This window comes from Mytilus galloprovincialis, chromosome 12 (assembly GCF_965363235.1).
Source record: "Mytilus galloprovincialis chromosome 12, xbMytGall1.hap1.1, whole genome shotgun sequence".
NCBI lineage: Eukaryota > Metazoa > Mollusca > Bivalvia > Mytilida > Mytilidae > Mytilus > Mytilus galloprovincialis.
Genome location: NC_134849.1, coordinates 44,981,556 through 44,998,244, shown reverse-complemented (window position 1 = coordinate 44,998,244; position 16,689 = coordinate 44,981,556). Strand labels below are relative to the sequence as shown.

Here is a 16,689-nt window from a genome sequence, read left to right as displayed (position 1 = left end):
TTCGTGTTTCTAACATTTTTATTTTGTTTTGCGGATGAAATTTCGAAGATTCTGTTTTAAATCCTAGGGGTTGTAGGAATATCGTGCCCAACGTTTGAAAGTAGAAATAGAGCAATCAGTATTCGCCCTTATTACAAGAAGGCATGTAGTTTGCGCTTATGTATAGGGATGTGGAAAGCTTTGCTTGCCTTGGTAGGACTGAATGTCAGTCCTTATTAAATTCACTTATAAATTTTCCAACAAAAAGGAGTTTAAATTAACCTTATCTGGCTAAACAACCCTGGCACGGGCAGTAGCAATTTGAACTTATTATGATCTATAAAATATATAAGTTTCTAACAGAAGGTAACCAAAGAAGGTAACCAAAGATTTTGCGACGATGCAAATATTAAACTTTACAATATAAATAAATATCTTTAACCAATGAATTCAAATAGCAAAAGCTATGCAATTAACAAATATATACTTATTAAGATTCATGTTAATTATTTAACAATGAAATACATTAAATATGAAATTAGGAGTTTTACCAAGGGAGCTAATAATTAATTAATAACACTGTCTGCCACACAGCATTTCGGGGACTCTGTAGAACTAGAGTGATCAATACTTCAATTCTCAGTTATTAAAAGAGGCATTTAGTGAAAGGGAGGTGGAAAGCTTAGCTTGCCTAGGTTGGACTGAAAATCAGTCTTCATATATTTCTACCTTTTCTTCTTCCAACATTACCAAGGTCGTATCGACCTTCATACAGCCTTCCCGCGGTCGGTCACATATGAAACCTATTGTGATCTATAAAATATATAAGTTTCTAACAGAAGGCAACCAAAGAAGGTAACGAAAGATTTTGCGACGATGCAAATATTAAACTTTACAATATAGATAAATATCTTTAACCAATGAATTCAAATAGCAAAAGCCATGCAATTAACAAATATATATATACTTATTAAGCTTCATGAAATTATTTAACAATGAAATACATTAAATATGAAATTTGGAGTTTTACCAAGGGAGCTAATAATTAATTAATAACGCACTCTCTACCACACAGCATTTCGGGACTCTCCCTCTTTCGTCCCTCTTTTATTGCTGACTATGTGGGTGTTTTTGTAATTTTTGGGGGCATTATGATGACCTATACATTTTTGTAGTTGTTAATTTCTGTGTCATTTAGTCTCTTGGCAATCATAATACATATTCTTTTTTATATATGGAGATGTCGTTATTTTTTTTTTTGAATGGCCCTTATCGGCTTCCGTAGTAAATGGGTATTACATCTATGGTTATTATAAGTCCGTTTATTATAATTGTGAAAAAATGCATCTTTTAGATACATGCAAACACGACGAAGTGAAATATATATAAAAATAAATAATTTCAAAAAACTTAAAGTTAATGTTAACACAAAAATTGCATAATTACATCAATATCTTTTTATTATTATTTTTTCTGTTTTATTTCTTTCCCATGATTACGTAAAAGATCGTCAGTTGCATAAGTGTAATAGAAACATAAAAGTAGTATCTGGTTAGATGTAACGTTAAATTGTTTCAGGTCTGGCTATTATCATCTTCAACCTTTCGACATAAGGTTACTTAGATAAAATGTCTTAAGTTCCTTGGGAAATCTTTTTCTATAAAAAAATTTCACCAATCAAAATGACTTTTAGAATACATATTTTTATAAGGACAGTTTTTATTGGTTAGATCTCTTTTACCTTATTCACATTTTTGCATAATTTGGGGTTACTATTTTTAATTACTTAATACCTTGTTTTTACGGCCATTAGGGAAATCCGATTATTTGGTTAGATAGAATTCTGGGTGAACAATAGAAAAGAATTTGATATATATATATATTTGCTAAAGAAAATACTTCTAAGAGTTTAAGCTGTCAAACCTTATTTATATCGTTAAGTGTCAAATAAGAAGATTTTCACATCTAATACTTATATATCAAAAGTTACATAACATTATAGTCTTTCTAATTATATCTTTTTATAGAAAAAGATTTATACAAGAATTAGTTATTTTCTTCAATTACAGAAGATTCACTTAGTTTTATATGAAATACTAACTCGAATAATTCAAGCCCTTACCGTCTCCGATTCTCTCCACCTTTCACCAATAATCCAGTCGTTATATTACGCTCCAAACTCCGGACAGTGATCGTTTCCGTTCCGGAACTGTTTTCCTTTACTCCATCAATTAGTGTAGAGTAGTATTCGGGCCCGTATGCGGATCGGAACTGGAACTGCCGGGGAGTTTGATTACGCTCCCTATCACTACATTAACGCCTGAATGCATCCACGATAAAAACGCGTCAGACCGGAAAATTGTGACGTGTTGCATTATGGGTAATTTCTAAACATACACAATGGCGCCAAAAGAAGGAGGAGCATAGTAATCCCACAACAAAAGATGTGCAATGGAGTGGGAAAGTAGTGTTTGTTTACATTGTTCACACGTTTTTGACAAGAATTTGAAAAGTGAAAGAAGAAGAAAGGTTTCTAACATCAGTGATTTGGATTTTATAGACATTATAGCCAAAACTTACAGCCTTGATTTTGATCTGTTGAAAAAATTTCTCGACGCGAATGAAGATTTATTTATATGTGCAAAATGTTATAATTCTGTTAAATCAGTTTCAACAAACAGTAAAAAATATGATCAGTCAAAAACATCTTTAACAGATTCTGCCTCCAATGACTTTAAGAACTTGTCTATACAGATAGAATACCGTTCTATTCCCAGTAACAATGTCAATGACAGAAGTGCACTAAAAAGAAACAGGAGTAGCCTTACTCCCACCAAGTCTGGATGTACGCCTAGAGCTAAGAAACAAGATAAAAATGTCTCAACAACGAAAACACCAAAGAATAATAGACGACGTCTCTGCTTCTCTGACAAGAAATCAACACAGTCTTCAGGCCCTAAAGTAAAGGTACATGTAAGCATCTGCAACTGAAATTATGATTCAGCCATACATGCATGAAAAAAGGATTTTCTTTTTCTTCTTGAGTGTTTGATTAACACAGGATATACATAAAACTGACAAACAAGATTATGTATGATTGCCAATTATACAGCTCTTAATCCAAGACTCAATGATATGTCATAAATGTAGTAGAACTTTAAAATATGTTACTAGGTTACAGTATGGGTTTATGACTCAGATCCTTGGTACATTATTGGAACTACATGTACATAGGTAAAATGTAATTTCAATGTTTTAAATGTAAAAATGTATAAAGTCTAAGACTGTACATTTTTAACTACATTAAAAGTATTTTGTCCAAACAACATTTTTTTTCTAAAGCAAACAGACAGAGAACGATTACATGTATACAAAATATATATACATGTACATGTATATAATAGTCCGGCCGATTGGTGCAGATATAGAGCAGAATTGTTCACTTGATGAGGAAAGCATGAAACTTTGCATAGTAGTTCTTGGTTATATACCCTTTGATTTCAGCTATGGACCCACTCTGAAAAATCCAATATGGCTGCCATTTTCAAGATGGCGGAACAACGGTATAAAACTCAAGATTGTCCTAAAGGTATTATATATAATTTCGGAAATTAAAGTTATGATTCTTCAAAAATGGACTTCATGTTCTTGAATTTGTTATCAATTAATTTTAAAATATAAAAAAAATTAATTTGGTTATTTCTATTACACATACATTTGCAAATATGGCTGTATATACAAAAACAAATAGTGAAATTAAAAATGTTAATCAATATGTTACATGTTATTCTTTAAACGCTTTCAGTTTTAATGGTTGGAATGAAATAGGTTGAAACGAGTCGATTGAACGTTAATATAGGTCGGTTAAATGTGGTGGAATAGTAGGTAACTCATCTGTCTCGTGTCTCTTCAATGTAACGTCTTACGTCACTTATCGCGTTTTCATCTGCCGTACCCACTACATCGTCAAATTGTTCTATGTAATCAATAGGTGTACCTTTCTTCAGGCGGAATAGGCGATTGCCATCATTTAAAATGGTTAAGGGGCAACTATTTCCTTTTCCAACGACGTGCGAAACCAATTCGCAACTATTCAGCGAGCATGGTCCTAAAATGCACTCCTGGTCAGCACTTTTATTAGTCTTAATGGTAACAGTCATTTCTGAGTTGGTAGAACTGTGATGGTTCGTTTTATGCAAACTTGTTGAGTTGAAATCTCGTTTCCACCGTTAACAAATGCCGCATTTATCACTTTATTGTTGATGGTAAATGTGGGAGTACTCAGGTTTATCACTGCGCTCAGTGTGTCCAAAATATCTAGCCTAAGTATAACATCGTCTGTTTACTCTATTAATGTCGAGAGTCGTTCTTTATAGTCTTCCCAATAACAAGCTATTAACACAAACCACGTAGCGTTACGTTCTCAAAATCTCCATTTTCTGCCGGAATTAATTTCTCATTTACTAATGTTATCATTGCAGCAGTGTCCACAATCATGCTCACATTCTGGTCATGTATAGTACCTCGTACTGCTAAGCTCTTTCAAATGGTCCGTGGGCCTCTGTTCGATTTTGTGATGAGGTGATGTTTCATGGCCAATGGACTTTGGAATCGTGCGTTGGACTACTGGCCCGACCCTTTGCTGTTTAAAGACTCCATTGTTGGAGTTGCACTTTGATTTGCTCCGTATCCTTGTGAAGGTGATCGTTGTCTGAAATAACCGGGATTTCTGGAGTTTGCCCCTGGAGATGCTAACCGTTGTCTTTAGGGACTATATGATCTCTACCTTAGTGGGGGTGTTGCTGTAATCTATTAGGCGATCTACCGCGAATGTATTGCTCAGGAGATCTTCCATGTGTATATTGATCAGGTGATCTTCCATTGAACTGGTGATCTTCCATGATTATTTGATCAGAAGATCCGAGGTTATACTGATCGGCCAATCCACGGCTATGCTGATTAGTTGAAAGCATAATATCAGCTAGTTTTGTGACAATTTGTGCGAGGTTATAATATGCTCCTCATTATCCAAAGGTCTGCTCATATTTCCTTTTCGGTCGGTGATACTGCGCCATCAGCAAAGTAGACTTGTCGATGGTTATAATTGGCACTTTTTGATTCATATATCGCCATCTGGTTTGCTATTGAGGTTTTTAGTTGATTCAACGCCTTGTTGAAATTTTCTGAGTTCCTCTTTATTACATGCCTTGAAGAATCTTTGTCTTTACATTCTCGACGGAATGCTTCGGTTCCAATCTGGTTTGATCGTCTTTCTTGCTGAAGCGCTGCTCCAAATGAATGCTTTTTTTAAGGCCTTGGAATCATCATCTGTGCGAGCGTAATATGGGGCCTACACACATTTTTTCTGTTTTCCCATTGTCATCTACCGGCAAATCGTTCAAATTGGTAAATGAACGCCTCCCAAGTCATGGATCCTCTCCAATTGAGTTTTTTGAATTTTTGGGAGCTGTGGGCTTCGTCTCCGGTCCCTTGCACCACGATTTTCTTGCCATCGGGTATATTCTCTCTCCAATGAGGAGTCTGAAGAAGAGGTGTTGCCAAACTCTTTTGGTTTCCTCTGCCCTTTCCTGGACCGGCCACTGGAGTCAGCTTGCTGTTAAGGGAAGCCTGTTAGAGTTCCAGGAGCTGACGAGGTTGTCATAATTGAAGTGATAAATGTGGGATTTGCCATTGACTCGACGGGAATGATACCGTAAGTAGGAACTGCATTCAGCATCGGAGAAACTTGAAAAAATCCACCTGCAGCCAATTGTTTCTGTAATGGTGTGCTGCTCTGAACCAAATATTATTGACTCAAAGTAGATGGTAAGTGTACGTAAGACGACACATAAGCCTGTTGCTGGTATCCTTGATAAGTACTAGAGGGTGTTAGTATGTTCTTAATTGGAGATTGTTGTTAAATAATTTGAACTGTTTCATGCAGGGCCAAAAACCCTGACATAGGACTTTTGACTTAAGGTGAAGACACCTTCAACAGAGTTGGCGCGGTTGCTGGTTCATGCGAACTATAATTTGGGAAAGACCCAAGGCATGGATTTTGTTGTGTACTTTTGGTAAACTTGAGTTGTACTGGCTAAGGTCAAATTTTGGCTTAGATGATGTGTCCATTGCAGGAATTTTAACTTCTTTATTTCGATTGTCCACTAATTCATTTACAACAGATGCCAGTTGTTGGAAGGTACCCTGCTGTTCAAATGCACTTTTAAATTGAACTGTGTCTGCTTCCTCAGGTGTTGTCGGCTTGTCCATTCGTCTCACAACAGCATTGAATATCTTATTGGTCTGACCATCAATTCCGCCAAGCAATTATTGTGGTCTATCCTGTCTTCAGACTGCTAAAGTTGCTGAGATATTGCTCTCATCTGTTCGTTATTAATATGCATTGCCTCTTTCTGTTCAGCTGGAAACGTAATGAGACCAACACATATTTTATCAATTCGCGATGATTTGCTCTGTTTTATATTGCGGTAATCTCAGCTGTTCTTTGGGCATTAAATTTACTACCTGCTAAAAATTCTTGGTACAATTATTTAATAGTCATTTCTGAGCTGTCCTCTGTTAAAGCGTCCGAGTTCAGCTGTGGGTTTCTCCATATCCCCAAGTGATTAATTTTCTGCCATTTCAATGTTCTTGTCCTTGTTGTCCCCAATTCCTGCCATTTCACTGATATGTGTTTAAATGATTCTCAATTCACAGTTTGATATCTCAAATCACAGCTTTTATGTGTGACCCAAGACAACAAATAGTGCAGCTTTTAATGAAAGCTACTACTGCAGCTTTTTATGAAGGCTACTACTTTGTGTATGAAATGACAAGCAAGGCAAAATCAAAAAGGACAGATACTAAATGACACTATATATCAATAAAATGCTTATATTCAGGTCAATTCTCAATAATGAATATTTGCTCCTTTTTAAGGCGGCCATTTTGAAAATAGCCGCCATTTTGTATTTCAAAGATAGACCAAAACAAAATCTTGCTAAGTACACCAAGTCATTCAAATATGTTGATTTTTGTGCTTCCAGCATCAAATCCACTGGGGTTTGTGTAATACTGGAAAATATTTTAGAACGTACGGCAGCCATCTTGAAATAAGCCGCCATATTGAATTTTGAGGTGGGTCCATAGCTAATATTGCTCAGTACACAAAAATGTACCATCATGCAAAAACTGGTGCTTTCCTCATTATTTGAGCATTTTTTTCACCGATCGGCCGGACTATAAGTACTCGTATATAAGTACTCATTTACAGGGTTTCCCCTGGGTCAATTATTTTTTTCGCCAAAAAAAAAAAAAAATATTTTTCGCCACTTTATTATTTTTTTCGCCAAGTAATTTTTCTTTTAAAATTTTCCTTTTTTTCCAGCCCCCCCCCCCCCCCCCCCCCCCCCCCCCCCCAAACAAGAAGTGGTTTTTACAACAAAACAAAACATTTTATCACTTGAAATTTATCCCTCGTGTTAGGTGTAGTCATTACATTGAAGGGTTACTCTCATGCCAACCTAACCTTTTGAATAGATTTCTTCATAACGACAGTTTTCTTTTCTAGACCATCGTAAATAAGTAAAACTATGCTTGAAACACGTGTGTCACTGAAACGACTTTAAAATACCAACTCAAATCAATCATCTATATCAAAGTTAAATGATAAAGTTTTAAATCAGAGGCCTTTCTTGCTTTTGAAGATTTTTCTTCATAACAACAGTTTTCTTTTCTGGACTATCATTAAAAGAAGGACCGAGAGGAAGCGTCAAAATTTTGCTTCAAACTCGTGCGTTGAAAGTGGTAAAATCCCTTTTGTGACATGTGACGGACGCCATTTAACCATATCATTTTGTCATATAATACAATCAACACCTTTATTAATTAGTCCTTTGATGTCGATAGCTATAAATGCAATCAGCTGATTATTGATTTTCTGTCAAAATCTTAACGAGTTCAAGGTGAATTCCGAGTATTGTCTGATCGGGTAAAGTCCGAGAAACTCGAAAAAAGTAAATAAACAAGATGGCTGAAAATAAATCGTTATATATATTTCTTTCGCCAAATTCTTTCGCCAATGACGAATTTTAATCGCCACAATTATTATTTTTTCGCAAATTGCGAAAATGGCGACCGCCAGCGGAAACCCTGGTCATTTATATTTAATGCATGCGCATCAACCTGCATAATGTTGTCATGGTTGTACAATGCATGTGTACACAATACATTTATTTGTGCAATAAAAGTAACTGTTGAGATTTATCTTTCAGGTGAACATAGGGTATCGTGGAAGTTCAAGGAACACAGTTTTGAAAGGACATGAGAAGTTGGCATGTCGTGCCTTAGTCATGAAGCAGTACAAAACAGCTGTAAATCACATGTTCGCATTAGATGTAAAGAAAGAAATTGGCATTGTCATCAAAAATTAAATCAATAAAGAAATAACAGAAATAGTAAAAAACAAAGACTCCTTATTAAGGTCATCAAATCTTTCTTCCTTCTCCTGGAAATCCGCCTACAGACAATTAGAGAATAAATGTCCTTTGACAATGGACCTCCTTCAGACAATATGTGGGGAGGAGAAAAAAAATGAACCGAGACTTGTCACCAGCATGGCCGTCCTTCTGTTTACCAGAAATCAGCAAATGAACACTATTCAATCTATAAACAGTGTGTTAATGTTCCGAGGACATGTTAGAACAAAGGTAAGCATTTTAAGAATTAATTATATAAATATAAATCATGTACAGTACTTCATTTAAATACCAATTCAGTCTTTCCTAGAGGGCCTTTCAGCATTTCTTTATTATTTTCAGTTCATTGAGATATATATGTACTAGGTAATTTGAAATCAAAATAATTCTTCAAATATATATATATGTAATAAGAAAAAATCTGTTCGGCACACATTGATCTTCTTCACATGCAACTAGTTGATGTGGTACTTATATTTGTTGGGAGCATTTGTATAAGAGTTTGCACTTTATAAAATATTTCTGTTCTTAGGTTGTGTTTTTGAATTGACTCTTTGACACAATCCCTTTATCCATTCGCAACAACATGGTGTTTCAAAAAAATATTTATGTTGCAACATTTTTTTGTTCACCTTCAGTTCTCAAATATTATTTGCTTTCCACCGTGATTGAGTTTTAATTATCACAACATCTGCAGTTGTACTGTACATTATTAAATATACATTACATGACCAGCAAATCTCAATGGTTTATTTTATTTCTTCAGGTTTATACTACCTTCAACCGAGCAGGACTTAGTAGTTCCTACAAGTCCACACTGAATACAATTGATAAGCTATGTGAGAAATTTGATGAGCCTGTGAAGAGATGGACAGAGCAACTCAGCAGTGAAACAATAGATCAGAACACTTCATTAGGTATACTTAATTATTAATTATAATTATATATAAGGCATGTTCATTTTTACCTACATGTACATGATGTCCATGTACATGCAATATAAAAAGATATGGTATGATTGACAATGAGACAACTCTCCACAAGAGGCCAAAATGACACAGAAATTAACAACTACAAATGTAAAGGTCACCCTATGGCCGTCAACAATGAGCAAAACCCATCCCGCATAGTCAGCTATAAAATGCCCCTAAATGACACTGGAAAACAATTCAAACGAGAAAACTGGTGGTCTTATTTATGTACAAAAAATGAGCCAAAAACAAATATGTAACACATTAACAAAGGACAACCACTGAATTACAGGCCTGTAACTATTTAATGAAAGTGTAGAAGGGAGACAAATTCTCTTAATAAAGATGCTTAAATGCTTTTATATCCATGATATCTATTTATTATATGATACATTACTTAAGTGAAAATATATATACACGAAAACTATTATATATAGTACATGAACGTTAGTAAGAAGATGTGATATGGATGCCAAACAAAGGTTACATGAAGTGTATATACTAGTATACATGTATAAATCGTTTTATTATATTAAAATCTTGATTTAATTTGTATTATTTTGTTTTTAAGGTGATCATACATATTCAGCAACCAGTGATGAAAGTAATGTAGAGAACATTGCCACAGATGATAACATTCTACACATCCAAAGTCCACCAGTAATGTACATAGCAGAACCTATAACAGATGCATGTACCACTTCAGATTTTACCTCATTAGATACATGTCAAGAGACAGTTCCAACTACAGACTCTCCTATGGAAAAGCAGTATGACTTTGTGGATAATGGTAAGCACATGTAATGTGTCTTTTCTGTGTGGCTTCCTTATTTTTTTAGAGTAACTCACACTACCGGTAATCTAGAACCACTGAAGTGTTTAAGAAGAACAAGGAAATAGCTGTCAAAAATAACTTCAAAGCTGTCACTGTCAGTATTGTAATTTTGTTAATATGAGGGTCTAAGTGTGGTGTACATTTATATTGGTTCTTTTCCTTTATCTAAAACTGAATTGGGGAAATGCTGAGACTTATAAGAGAGAACAGCTTATTTTTGATTCATGGCGTCTCGATGAGACACTAATATTTTGTATACATGTGTATCTTGCCAAGTTGTAATTTACCTATCTAATTCTTATATATGTTCTGTGTATCAAATTTGAATTTATTTTACAGGTACATCTGTTCCACCTGGAACTCCTTTGTGTAGCATAGAAAACCACACATCTTATTACACACCAATGCAACCATCAGTACCATGTGAAGAAGATTCTCCATATACAACTAAGTCGTCAGAAGCAATTCAGGAAACAGGTTCTTTCCAAATCATTATGGACAACTTGAATATGAACCAAAAGACTAGACACAAGACTAAAGATACCAGCAACAAGGTGCACAACTTGGTCCATTCAATGGCAGTTAATGATAGAGCAACACCAACCGACCCGCTAGACGAGATACACCCTCAAGCTGACATTCTATCACTATCTAATGAATTGTTCATTCCAAGTGACAATGACATACACAATCTGAATGAAGATTTTAAAATTTTGATCCAAAGAGCTTTAGTAGACAACATCCCAGGACTATCTGAGTACCGACAAGTTGTGCAGTACCATATACTACATGAGTTTTCACAACAGGCTGAAAAGAAGAGCACAGTTGTGAGTCTTTAATAATTGTATCATTTTGCATGTAACATCGTATTACAATCTCACCCTTTCTTTTTTTGGATGATCAATGCATATGAATGGAGACGTGTCTTTATCCTGTGTTAAGACCCCCCCTTTTTAGCTCACCTGGCCCAAAGGGCCAAGTGAGCTTTTCTCAGCACTTGGCGTCCGGCGTCCGGCGTCCGTCGTCTGTCGTCCGTCGTCCGTCGTCCGTCGTCGTCTGGCGTCGTTAACTTTTACAAAAATCTTCTCCTCTGAAACTACTGGGCCAAATTTAACCAAACTTGGCCACAATCATCATTGGGGTATCTAGTTTAAAAAATGTGTCCGGTGACCCGGTCAACCAACCAAGATGGCCGCCATGGCTAAAAATAGAACATAGGGGTAAAATGCAGTTTTTGGCTTATAACTCAAAAACCAAAGCATTTAGAGCAAATCTGACATGGGTAAAATTGTTCATCAGGTCAAGATCTATCTGCCCTGAAATTTTCAGATTAATTGGACAACCCGTTGTTGGGTTGCTGCCCCTGAATTGGTAATTTTAAGGAAATTTTACTGTTTTTGGTTATTATCTTGAATATTATTATAGATAGAGATAAACTGTAAACAGCAATAATGTTCAGCAAAGTAAGATTTACAAATAAGTCAACCTGACCCAAATGGTCAGTTGACCACTTTAGGAGTTATTGCCCTTTATAGTCAATTTTTAACCATTTTTCGTAAATCTTAGTTATCTTTTAGAAAAATCTTCTCCTCTGAAACTACTGGGCCAAATTAAACCAAACTTGGCCACAATCATCATTGGGGTATCTAGTTTAAAAAATGTGTCCGGTGACCCGGCCAACTAACCAAGATGGCCACCACGGCTAAAAATAGAACATAGGGGTAAAATGCAGTTTTTGGCTTATAACTCAAAAACTAAAGCATTTAGAGCAAATCTGACATGGGGGTAAAATTGTTTATAGGGTCAAGATCTATCTGCCCTGAAATTTTCAGATGAATCGGACAACCTGATGTTGGGTTGCTGCCCCTGAATTGGTAATTTTAAGGAAATTTTGCTGTTCTTGGTTATTATCTTGAACATTATTATAGATAGAGATAAACTGTAAACAGCAATAATGTTAAGCAAAGTAAGATTAACAAATAAGTCTACATGACCGAAATGGTCAGTTGACCCCTTTAGGAGTTATTGCCCTTTATAGTCAATTTTTAACCATTTTTCGTAAATCTTAGTAATCTTTTAGAAAAATCTTCTCCTCTGAAACTACTGGGCCAAATTTAACCAAACTTGGCCATAATCATCATTGGGGTATCTAGTTTAAAAAATGTGTCCGGTGACCCGCCCATCCAACCAAGATGGCTGCCATGGCTAAAAGTAGAACATGGGGTAAAATGCAGTTTTTGGCTTATAACTCAAAAACCAAAGCATTTAGAGCAATCTGACATGGGGTAAAATTGTTCATCAGGTCAAGTTCTATCTGCCCTGAAATTTTCAGATGAATCGGACATTTCGTTGTTGGGTTGCTGCCCCTGAAATGGTAATTTTAAGGAAATTTTGCTGTTTTTGGTTATTATAATGAATATTATTATAGATACAGATAAACTGTAAACAGCAATAATGTTCAGCAAAGTAAGATCTTCAAATAAGTCAACATGATCAAAATGGTCAGTTGACCACTTTAGGAGTTATTGCCCTTTATAGTCAATTTTTAACCATTTTTCGTAAATCTTAGTAATCTTTTAGAAAAATCTTCTCCTCTGAAACTACTGGGCCAAATTTAACCAAACTTAGCCATAATCATCATTGGGATATCTAGTTAAAAAATGTGTCCAGTAACTCGGCCAACAAACCAAGATGGCCGCCATGGCTAAAAATAGAACATGGGGGTAAAATGCAGTTTTTGGCTTATAACTCAAAAACCAAAGCATTAATAGCAAATCTGACAGGAAGTTAAATTGTTGATCAGGTCACGATCTATCTGCCCTGGAATTTTCAGATGAATCGGATAATCGGTTGTTAGGTTGCTGCCCCTGAATTGGTAATTTTGAGGAAATTTTGCTGTTTTTTTGTTATTATCTTGAATATTATTATAGATAGAGATAAACTGTAAACAACAATAATGTACAGCAAAGTAAGAACTAAAAATAAGTCAGTATGACCAAAATAGTCAATTGACCCCCTAAGGAGTTATTGCCCTTCATAGTCAATTTTTAACAATTTTCTTAAAATTTTAAGATTTTCAATAACATTTTCCACAGAAAGTACTGTTATAGATAGAGATAATTGTAAGCAGCAAGAATTTTTAGTAAAGTAAGATCTACAAACACATCACCATCACCAAAACACAATTTTGTCATGAATTCATCTGTGTCCATTGTTTAATATTCACATAGACCAAGGTGAGCGACACAGGCTCTTTAGAGCCTCTAGTTTTTAAATGGCTGGATCTGCCCCTGCACCCTGCCATCAATGTAATTAATAATTTGATATATATGGTGTAAATAATAATCATGTTCAGACAATAAGAAAATGCATTAAATAAAAGGGAGAAATATTGCTGAAGAAAAAAGATATTATATTAACATTGAAAATTGTTCAACTTAAAAATGAGAGAGAAAAAATACTGCCAATGTGTTCTGCATAAATTTTAATTTTAATCAAAACAAGTTCTTGGTGTTTTCTGTAAAAAAATTTAACATATTATTCTTTTTTATAATTATATTATGTTGCTTTTATTTCCAGATACCATTAGGAATTCTTGAGAAGGATGAAAACATCACAGAACAAATGATTGATGTAATTACACATTTACAACAGTATGTGCCAAAGAGGGACAAGAAATTAAAGCCATTATTGTTGGGTGGCGATGCCTTGAGTGTTGAGAGGGGTGAAGCTGCACAGAAAGCCAGAATTGATGCAGTGACATGTGAAGACAGATTAGATGGCTTTATATGGAAAAGTGAAGATTGGCATGGCCATGTTATATCACTACAGGTATATATATATCTATTTTTCCTAGTTCCTCTATACAGTTGTAAGTGCTACTAAATTAAGGAAATTACTATGAAATTTTAAACTCTCATTTATCATCATATTAATATTATAGTGGAATTTCGCTAAATCCCAAGTCTAGTTGTTGTATCTGATATTCTCGTCGATGAACAAAATCAGAAAATAGTATCATGTATACAACTTGAAAATGAACCTCTTATATATTTATCATACGAAAACCCTTTGCATCATTATTATTTATACATTTACATGAGTCGTATGAATTTATTTGTTCTATTTCAGGCAATGCTTAAACAATTATGTATACATGTAACAAATAAATTTATTTGTTCTAAATATTTTTTATTATTTTCAGGATACCTTCAACCTCCATTTCAAGGGTTCTTCATCTGGTGAAATGGGAACATTGTTCCAATTGAAAAATAAATTTGACAGAAGAGGTGTGAAATCAGAGGTACATATACATAAATTTCTTTCCATTTACAAATGTTAGTTTTGTGAAACATTAACAAACATGATAAGAAAAGAGCAAATTATCTAACATTGCAAAAATTACAGTGGGAATGTATTGAAACGGTGAAGATTGTTTCATGATTATCATAATTATTTACATGACAGTTTACAACTGGTTTTGATATATTTTATCTTCATAAAGATTCTTTTCTGTTGAATGTTATATGCATGTATTTGGTATGAAGGCTGGCTAATGAGACAACTATTCGCCCAAATGAAGTTGATGTATATTGTATAACTTTCAAATAAAATGTAATTTTTATATTTCAACCTTAATTTTTTTCTTTTCTCTTCTTTATAGGTGAAAGATGCAGTAAATGATTGTAGAGAATTTTTAAGATTTGTAGCAAGAGGATATATAATTCTTGGAGCCATGCACTTGTTAGGTTTTGATTCTTTAGATAAATTTAAAGACCTCAATCATACTTCCCACACTCAAAAGAAGGAATTCCTGGAAAAACTTTCACAAGACATAGTAGACAAGTACATTGCTACAGAAAAATTTGATTTAGAAGCATTTAAACAAACCAATACACAAGAAGAAGGAAGACATATGTGTGGATATCCGGGGTGCAAGAAAGTTTTGCTGTAGATGGGAAATGTAGATCCAAACACAGGTTTCGGTGTCCGTATAAAGAGTTTGAAGGTGTTATACAGCAAAATAATGAGAATGACCAACAAGTCCAAAGCACCATTGAGGTCGAAAAAGATAAGAAGGAAGACTTTAAACGCAACTACAGCTGCAGTTTGTTGAGGGATGGGCTTTTTGACTGGTGTAGAGAAGATGCTGCAAGAGAAAATGATGGTGAACGTTTAGTTAGAATGTGGCGATTTGACATTCTAAAATTCGCTTTAAACAATCATGTAAAATACAGACTATTAGCTTTTAAATTACATGCACAACTGTTAGCAATATTGCCTCCGAAACAAGCCTTTCAATTGAAAAACAATCGAACTGTTAACATACATGATGGAAAGGGTGCTAATGTTCCAGAAGACCTTGCTCTCGAGTTTATGAACATGAGGGCAAAAGATGCGTTAAACTCTCTCAGAGGCAACATGACAAGTCCTTCAATTGAAAGGTGCGGGAGAAGTCTCCAAGGCTGCAATGACATCATAGATTCCTATACAACAGGATTAAACCAATTTTTTGGAAAGCCTTCAAACACCAAGCCATCAATTCAGAAAGATATTGACATTCTTGTAAAACATTTACAACCAGAAGAACTTTTTCAAGACATTCCAGGAAGATGTCACAGGACATTTGACAGTATAAGCTCAAATTGCTTAACCAAGTTGGATGGACAAAAATTGAACTCTTGGCTCACCAGCAAAAAAGAAGAATTTTCAAAGACACAAAGACTACGGTCTTATTTAGTTTAATTACAAACTTAGTGCTTTGATTTATAAATAGTATGATGGTGCTACATATTTTACCGAACATGTACATTTTTTATTTCTTGTTTGATGAGTTTCATATTTTTTAGTAGTGCTTTTAATGTGTCCTTCTTTTGTGTTTAAATTGATGTGTGCTTCTTTTGTTCGTACATATGTGCTGTTAGTGCTTTTAGTGTATCGATGTGTCCTGCTTTGTGTTAAAGTTAATGTTCTGGTTGTTTATATCGATAAAAGTGGCTGTTGTCTGTACATATTTACCTTTTTTTTGTCTATTATTTTGTGTTTTTTTTTGTACATATTGAAGTGTGCTACATGTATATATTGATGTGTGTCCTACATGTTTATATTGATGTGTGTCCTACATGTTTATATTGATTTGTGTCTTACATGTTTATATTGATTTGTGTGCTGCTTTTGATTGTACATATTGAAGAGTGCTGTCTGCTGAGTCTGTTTGTATTGTGTTGTTTGTTTATAATGATGTATACTACTTGTGTTTTGATGTGTGCTTCTTGTTTACATTGATGTGAGCTGCTTTTGTTCGTACATATTTGCTGTTATATGCTATTTTTTTCCAATCAAATTGTTAATTGATTTCTGGAGTACTTAACTAGTTTCTAAAAAATAATATTAATTTGAATAGAAATTAAAATCATGAATTTGAATT

At 34.5% G+C, this 16,689-nt stretch overlaps 1 protein-coding gene across 2 annotated transcripts; it reads left to right on the top strand.

Annotated features, from left to right (window-relative positions):
- The first annotated feature begins 2,389 nt into the window (after positions 1 to 2,389).
- Positions 2,390 to 15,447, top strand: LOC143053911 (uncharacterized). Of its 2 annotated transcripts, none has more exons than XM_076226709.1 (8): positions 2,390 to 2,946; positions 8,253 to 8,687; positions 9,223 to 9,373; positions 9,999 to 10,217; positions 10,602 to 11,089; positions 13,842 to 14,093; positions 14,467 to 14,565; positions 14,926 to 15,447. In XM_076226709.1, the coding sequence occupies exons 2-8, from the start codon at positions 8,532 to 8,534 to the stop codon at positions 15,214 to 15,216; spliced, it is 1,656 nt and encodes a 551-aa protein (XP_076082824.1). In that variant the 5' UTR covers positions 2,390 to 2,946; positions 8,253 to 8,531; the 3' UTR covers positions 15,217 to 15,447. The 2 variants fall into 2 exon arrangements, with proteins under 2 accessions (XP_076082824.1, XP_076082823.1); XM_076226708.1 differs by having other exon boundaries at positions 2,390 to 2,952.
- The last annotated feature ends 1,242 nt before the right edge of the window (positions 15,448 to 16,689 follow it).